Genomic DNA, 8201 nt, shown 5'->3' on the forward strand with positions numbered 1-8201 from the left:
AAAATGGCATGTGGGGGGGGGGGGGGAAAATACAAATCTTGTTTTCAGTAAGCCTAAATCACTGTAATGCACAGGACACCACCTTTCCTGGAAGGTTTTAAGGGGTAGAAAAAACCTGAACTAATACACTTTTTAATGTCCATTTTGATAGTACAACAGCGTTCCTGCAACAAAACCTTACCAAGGTGAGAAGAGGCCGTTTGGCACCTTGATCCAGCACAAGAGAAACTGTACTTAGCACAGGTTAGCAAAGCCACAGCACTCAGTGAAAGCAATGGCCCAACCACGCTCTACCCTGCGGGTCTTCGGCAAACAAATCCTTTTGTGTATTCCCCAAAGACATTCTCCCCTCCTAGTTCCAATTACACAGCGATTTCCAGAAGTCTGCTCAGTTTCAACTCCTCTATTGCAGCAGATGAGGGAAGGAGGGGGGGGAATAGAGAAGGGATGCCTAGAGAAACATTAAGAAAAGGAAATACTCTGCTTGTCCATGCTTGAAATCTCCATTCTCCTACCTGGCAAGTCTCTCCTTATCCGCTGAACTCTGTTCATCATCAGACCTAAAAATAAAATCAGCGATCTAAGCTAAAATGGAAAAAGTTTAAAGAAATGAAAAATGGGAAGATGTACTAGGAAACCCAGCCTACAGACACGTCTGTTTTGCAGAGGAGCAATTCCATAAAACAAAGCAGTCATTAGTTTGCAACATTACACGTTAAATGGGTGCCCGCTATCTACATTGTTTTGAAGTTTTAAGACGCTTACCGAGACTGCAAAATAGGCAAGGGGTAGCTCTGTTTTATATATAACCGAGGTGCAGATTGTTCTGCGCAAGATTAGAAGGTTAATGGCAGACCTGAGAATTAGGGTCCCAGTCACATTAAACTACTCTTTCTTTAAAGAAAAAAAAAATAAATAGCCTCTTTGATAGTATTAACAAATCAGAAAAGCAGATTAAAAAAAACAAAATCCACAAACAGCGTAAGATTCACAGCTAACACCACACATTTTCGTAATGCTGCTACATAAACACCATTCAGGACAACACAGTCGAGATGGCTACACGACAAACAGCACAGAGAGATGTTACGCGCTTCGTCTACAAAAAGGCACACAGACATCCCCACCAACCTGCATGCACTTTCAGTTTTCCGGGAAGAGGAATCTGCAAACCTTGTTTTACAGAGGCTGATGATAAGTTTTCCTCCTTGAGGTTTGGCTGCCTTGGAAAACAAATAATCCCCCAAAAGCTACCGCCAGGAAGGGAGAGGGTACCACACGTGCCCAGTGAGGCAGGCACGCAGTCTCTCAAAGGCTGAGCATCTAAAACGTACACGGTGGATTTATGGAGTACAGGAGGCGTTTTTAGCACTAGTCAGCTGTGGTGCCCTTCCACTTCAAACAGGTTTTAGTACGGCACTTAAAACAAAAAGTAGTCATGTTCACTTCCAGGCTCTGTTTTGCCTCACGTCACCTGAGGAGGGAAGAACGTACTGGGAAAGCGAGGGCTGCCAGAGCTGCGAGGAGCATGATACGAGCAGCCCCGGAAAACCGATCCGAGCGCTACGGGCAGGCCAAGGGGGCACACGTGCAGAGGGGAGCTGTGCCGCGCTCCTCTGGCGGCTGCATTCGGGGCGTCAGCACGCTAACACCACCGATGACTTCGTCCCTGCTCTTCGCCTCCTGCCGCTGTCCTTGTTGCCTGAGCCAGTAATTGCGAGCGATAATCCCTGCATTAAAGCGCATCGGTACTGCTGGTGCCCCGCCAGAGACGGAGGCTCTGGGGCCTTCGCAATTCGGAAGTGACATGCAGTTGTTTTGTTTCTTTGTTTATTCCTTCCTCGCCTACCATGCGTGTATTAGCCAGTGTGATCAAAGGCCGCACCGCAGCAGGGGTCACAGGGAGCCAAGATCCGACTCCAGCTACGGCACCGCACAGTTCAGTAGCGGAATTTTCAGCTTTAAGGGCCACGAAGCTGTTCAGCACTACAATGCTCACCAAAAAAAGCGCATGCTGTAGGCATTTTGCATTACCTTAGCACTTAAATGTGTTATCAGGGTCTGTTATACCTTTAAGTGCCCAGAGTTTATGACTTGCACTAGGGAACAAAGCTATTCGACGTGGGCTGGCAAACATTTCTAATTTGCTTGACTTCAGATCAAGTCAAACCACTTAAAAAGCTGGAGAACCCCAGCTTAGAGCTCCCTGCTAGCCCTCTGGCAGGTAACAGCAATGATAGTGACCTGAAATTTTGGCTTTGCCCTTTTTTTTTTTGCCTCTGACACAGGTTTATAGCTCTGGAATAGGCATTTTGCAAAGCCTTTATTTCTAGACCACTAGGTTTCAGTGCGTGACCTCAGTGAAGTCACGGGGAAAGGCCCCTGCACCCAACGTCATTCCTGGCTCGCCCTGCGGTGTGATCTGCCCTGCTCCTTGACACAACATGCTGGGCACTCCTTTCCCCAATGTCCTCAATCACTTGAATTTTAACTCCAATTCCAGGGATTTCTGAAGTCAGACCCATCCTTAAGACAAGCCACTAAGCACAGCGTCTTGGCCGCTATTCTGTATTTGCTCACTTTACTTCTTAGCAAGGCGTAGCATGACGTGCCTTCGCATTGAGGGGACACCCTGGAATTTACAGCACTCGGAATATACACATAGAACCTCGCTTCGGCAAAAACATTACACTTCAACACAAAGTAAACCCATGAAATATTTAAATTGAGTTCCATGGGCTTCAGAAAGCTGTAAAAATGCCATGCGGTCGGTCCCAGTACTAGATGGCACAGAGCTACCTTCAGACACCAACAAGTAAAGAAATCAGAGTCAAAATATTGCCTGTAATGTTACTGTACACCCCGATCTCTAGGAAATCCCCCATTTATAGAGAAAGCTTCTGCCTAACTCCCCCACAAAACACACAAACCACACCATTTGCCAGGAAACCCTGTTCAAGTAAAACTTGAACTAAGCACGAAACTTGTATCTCTGCAAGTTTCTCGAGCAGGAGAAAAGAATGAGAGTCCAAGGCAACAGCTGAAAGAAATGTTGAAAGAGAGGAACGTAATTTCATCACACTCATAACAAACTGGTCCAAAAACATCAAGGAAAATGTCTGGATCCCTCGGTGCACCTTCCTTTAAAGACAGAAAATCTAACTGCTAGTTAGAAGGGTGCTGCAGGATCTCTCTTACATTAAGGTGGTTTGGCACCAAAAGCTTCAAAAACTGCATCACAGCAGATTCTTACCTGGCAAATCTCTCTTTATCGTTTGGCATCGGGTCATCATCACATCTAGGAGAAGGGGGAGAGGAAGAAGAGTTCTTAAAGTGTTTACACTTACTTCTTTCCCAAAGACACTGAGAGAAGAACAAGGTTTAATAAATCACACAAAAAAGGCCGGGTGTTAAAAAGGCAAACTCCGCTGTGCATAGGCAATCCAGGACCATACTCTTCATTTATCTAGTTAGAAGACTACCGTTTAATTATTTTTTATCACCTTGATGATGTTTTCCACATCACATCCGTATCAAGGACAGCGGCATCACGCTCAGTAATTTAAGCACAATCACACACAAAGAAATAGGTTTAATTGCACTCTGAAGGTAGTTAGCCCAAATCAACACCCTCATCCAAACGATCTCAGTAGGCAAATCCTACATTCATCAGGACCATCATCATCGCAAAGCCATTCCGCAGTCATCTTTAAAAGACTGTAACATATGGACTTCCAGTATCATTAGAGTTGTCCAATCCTAAACCACGTAGTGAGACTACAAATAAATGACGTGAGGTCTTCCAACTCTTCTGCGTTCCATATGGATCACGAGAGGAGATACTTGCAGCCTCGCCAACTCCTTGGGAGTAAGGATGTCTCTGTAATTGAAGCATCCTCACAACAGATGAGAACCAAGTAACACGTGTCTGAGGCACTAACAAAAGCTCAGCATCTCACTGTTGTGCCGATAAGCTATTTGGCAGAAGATTCTTCTCATCAATCAACAGGGGCTTGGCCAGCAGCAGTGCTCCTATAGTGCTGCGCGGAACAACCAGCGGATTGCTGGAAGCATTTATGGAAACCATTTAATCTTTTGAGATGCTGGTACCGAACGCAGCAACCGCATCACGGAGTTCTGCGACACCACTTCAACCCAGGGCTCGCAAGGCTCGCTTCTTCAGCCGACCTCATCTCGCTACGGGGCTGGCCCAGGGAGACCCGAGGTGGAGACCGCATCCAAAGCGGTAACGGGATGCCCTCCCAGTCACAGTCCCTTCTCCGGACTCACAGACCCCATGTGCACAGCAGCTTTGCTTTGGCATCAGCTGCAAAGACGGAGGAATACTGCTGACTAGGAGAAAGGGAAGAGTTTAAGGAAGTGGAGCACTGCCTCCTTCAGACTCCCCCCCGCCTCCCTCTGCACTGCTGGAGAGGAAAAGCCACACCAGCAGCAAGCTCCTGCTCTGGGGGAAATGCAGACACATCTAGACCACACAACAGAAACTTCTGGGTGCGATGTCCTCCCTCACCTGAGGAATTTACTGTTCCCTTCTCCGTCATCATCAAAATCAAGCCTGAAAAAGAGAAGCGAGAATATCATTATTAACCAAGCGGTTTCTCCTTTACGGGTCGCTTTTCTGTCTGTCCCTACAGGGATGCGGATGATTCTTGAAAGGAAGATTTAAGTAATCCCAGGGGCTAAGGTGAAACAACCCGCAAAGTTTAGAAGGGGGCTTCCTTTACATGTCTGTCAGAAACAGAGCAAGGAAACAGTTCAAGCGAGAGAAAGCCCACTTGGAGCACCCGCTGCACCACAGCCTCCTGTTCCAAACGCTCTGGGTCTCCTAGCAGCGATCCGAAGCCCAACAGGCTGCCACAACTGCTCCTCGCTGCTCAAGGGACCGATCAACAGCCTACAAATGGAGCACTCCCAACCCAAAAGCTTGGATCGGTTGCATTTAAAAAAAAAAAAAGAGGACGGCAAAATACTTCAAGAGTTAAAGTTCAGTCTGGTGACCTGCGTAGTTAGCGCCCTTAGTTCAACAGCAGACAACGTCACCGTGTTTGCTGTAACAGGGTCAAAAAACCCCCATTTCTAGTAAGTGCATGTGGGAGGACAGAGGAAAGGCTTTTCACTGCACTTCCTTTCAGGATGGAAAACTGGCGCGTAGACGCAGCACGGCAGCGTGCGTGTTCGCAAATGAAGTGCGAGGAACAAGTAGCAGACAGCGTGGGAGGAGCTGCAGGGGAGTGGGAGCACCAGCAAATGGAGGTGAAGGAAAGAGTGCGAGTGACTGGGGGAGGGCAGGGAGAGATTTTAATTAGCTTGAAAATTAAGAGGAAATTTCTTGTGCCAGGAATTTAAGAGCAGCCACTCAATATCCTTTTAATTTGCAAAGGCATTTTTAGCCAAACAAAAAGCCTACCACAAGCACATCGCGGCTTCCCCCCCACCCTCTCCCAGAGAGGGCACAGTTGCAAAGGTTTGAGTAAGGCCCCAACATTCACATTCTCTGTTCCTCTACCTCTCTTGCAACTGGCTTGTCTCACTGCTTCAGCGACTCCTGTTTCACTCTCAATCCTTGGTGAGCAACCCTCTTCCGCGAGGCGCAACTCAACTTTTTAATCCCCTCTTTTTATACGTAACACAGAACCCGGCTTTAACGGGTATGGTTGGCATAAAGCATACCACTACAAAGTAAAAGGACTGGATACAGCGCACCTGAAGGAACCGCGCAATTCTTCTTTGCTTAGGAGCAGACAAGTTTCCTCATCACAAGGCTGACCACTCTTTCAAGAGAACAATGCTTCCTCAAAAATACACTTCACACACACGCCTCCCCCCAAAAAAGTAACCACCACACACACCCCCCGAGCACACACTCACCCAGGACGCCTCTTGTTGGCTCTCTGAACGATGGCTCCTCCAGCTTGTGCACCCGGTCCAGGGTTCCCGGAGCTGACGGCTGCACCCAGTGAGGAAACATCTGATGCCATTTCTAAACAGGAGAGTGGAAAAGAGAAAATAAACCAGTATTATGTCAAATCCCTCTCTAGTTCAGAGGGTGGAGTATTCACCACATATAGCTCCCATTAAAAGCGATCGCATTTCAGCATCTGATGTGGATAGACTTTGTGCAATGTGTGTTTCTAGCCCTTTCATCTACTGTCTCTCCGGAGCCTGCACTAAGGGTCCATTTCAAGCTCTGAGCACATGCTGTTTTCATAAGCTCAAAAGCTTAGATCGCTAAACTAAAAGATGTGGTCTCCTTTTTAGACAGAGGAGGAGTCTGACGTGATCGTGGGCAGGGGCTGAACGCATTCTCATATGCTAGCTGCATGGGTATGCAGAAGGGGAGGAGGAGAGTTGCAAGTTTGCCTAATAACATCAACGCCGCCTCTCGAAGAGGGCTTATTTCTCAATCTGAAAGAGAAAGAATTAACCAAGGCGCTTGTAAGGCACCTTGAAAACCATGATCTTTCAGACAGTCATTTCTATTTTTCGGCAATACCAACCTGTGGGCACCACAGGCATGATTACCAGTCTCTGCCTACGCTCCTCCGCAACTGGCCACGCACCCAGAGCAAAAGAACATCAGTTCTTCCCTGAAATGACACTACCTCCATTAAGCACAATGGCAGTCTTGCTTGGAGCTAAAAACCTTGTCTTTTACATGTAGAAGAGTCACACAAACAGTAGGAAACCTAATCAATGCTTTCTAAGAGATGAAACAGGCAGGTAATGCGCTCGAGAAGTGTGGAATTGGTGAGCCTTCAGAGGCCGTGCCACCCAATACTGCAGTACTGCTTCTACAAGAGGTTCCACGTAGACGCAGCATTTGAGAAAACAAGAAGTCTGCTTCGAGACGTGAAAATAAGCCTCTTTTGGGGCACGGGAAAGAAAGAAGCGTCTAAGTGGAGAACTTGAACGCGCTGCCCTCACAAGTCGGACGGCAGGCCCAAGCCTGTTACGCATTATGGGTTTTTTCCACAATGAAAGCAAAGAGCCTCGGCTCTCTACGCAACCACAGACTGAACCGCTTCCCCGGCCCTGTGGGCAGGCCGGGCTCCGAACCCCTGCCCGCCGTCGGGCAGCGTGGATGCCCCCTTCTCCTCCCTGCACACTTCACCAGCAGCTCCCAGCTCTTACCAACACGAGCCGGAATTTCTCGTCCCTTGCAAGCTGCGAGACTACGTTTGAAAGCAGTGTTTGATAGCAGACACCAAGCCTTACTTCTTCGATCCTCAAGTAGGGCTTTCTCCTAATCCCAGTTGTTCAGGAGCGCGCATAACAGGCCCTGTAGTTGTTCAAAGCTTGCTCAGCGTGGCTTAAACTGAAACCATGTCATAACATTGTCACGAGAGCTGTGTTCAACGTTCTTCTACGTTAACAGAGTCTGATCTGCACCAGAACCAGTTTTTAAACAAGTTAAGGCATTTTTTCATGTTTCCGAACTAAGTCAGCTCTGTACTCATTTTAATGGTTGTGTTTTTTTAAGTTTGCTGCTAACCAACTGCTAGACTGCAACCAAAACAGTCGCTCCAGCCAGAGACTCTCCACCACCACCTTTGCAAACTGAGTTGCGTGGCATGCCTTGAAGGTAGAAAAACCGCTTCTGCTCTATCAAAGCGGAGGGGACCAAAAAAACCAACAAACCAACAACCCAACACACACAAAAAAAGCCTATTGCTGGGGTTCCCAAACCACAGCAAAGTGGTACGCTGATGCCGAGAGTTGCTAATGCATGAAACGCTGCCAGAACTGGTGGGACAAAGCAAAGAAATGAAGTCAGGTTTAACAAATATGGCAAAAAAAAAAAATCAGGGCTTAAGCTGCGAGGCTGTTGAATCTTTGCTTAGCCAAGACCATGAGGATATTGGTCGACAAGTAAAGGAGAGCTATGCTATAGGAAGCTTCTGTGCAACGATGCCTGTTTTTACTTCTCACCTCATCAAACATAAAACAGCCTTTTGCACTCCCAACATCGGGAAAGGAAAGGAAAAAACCCCTCTTTTCAACATCATAGATACGTCTGGGTTTATCAAGTATTTTTACAGTTCCTGAAGTCAGATTTCAATCCACCAGCAGTTTAATCTAAGCAGGACTTCCAGAGTTGGACGGTGGTTCGCTTGCAGCTGAGAGCGGAGCTGCGCAACAGCCCAACCACCTCTGCGGTGTGGCTGGAGCACAGCAGCTGG

At 47.4% G+C, this 8201-nt stretch overlaps 1 protein-coding gene across 9 annotated transcripts in view; it reads right to left on the minus strand.

Annotated features, from left to right (window-relative positions):
- Positions 1 to 8201, minus strand: part of ARNT (aryl hydrocarbon receptor nuclear translocator) — a 31459-nt gene that overhangs the window by 13318 nt on the left and 9940 nt on the right. For 5 of the 9 annotated variants that reach the window (XM_009281196.1, XM_019472587.1, XM_019472585.1 and 2 more), the window contains exons 2-5: positions 5890 to 6001; positions 4532 to 4576; positions 3254 to 3298; positions 516 to 560 (exon numbers count right to left, since the gene is read on the minus strand). In XM_009281196.1, the coding sequence (XP_009279471.1) occupies positions 516 to 560; positions 3254 to 3298; positions 4532 to 4576; positions 5890 to 5999 (245 nt within the window). In that variant the 5' untranslated portion in view covers positions 6000 to 6001. Of the gene's footprint in view, positions 1 to 515; positions 586 to 3253; positions 3299 to 4531; positions 4577 to 5889; positions 6002 to 8201 lie in introns of those variants that run through there. The other 4 variants (XM_019472588.1, XM_019472586.1, XM_009281195.2 and 1 more) reach the window with 2 other exon arrangements.

This window comes from Aptenodytes forsteri, unplaced genomic scaffold, assembly GCF_000699145.1.
Source record: "Aptenodytes forsteri isolate BGI_AS27 unplaced genomic scaffold, ASM69914v1 Scaffold276, whole genome shotgun sequence".
Taxonomy (NCBI): Eukaryota; Metazoa; Chordata; class Aves; order Sphenisciformes; family Spheniscidae; genus Aptenodytes; species Aptenodytes forsteri.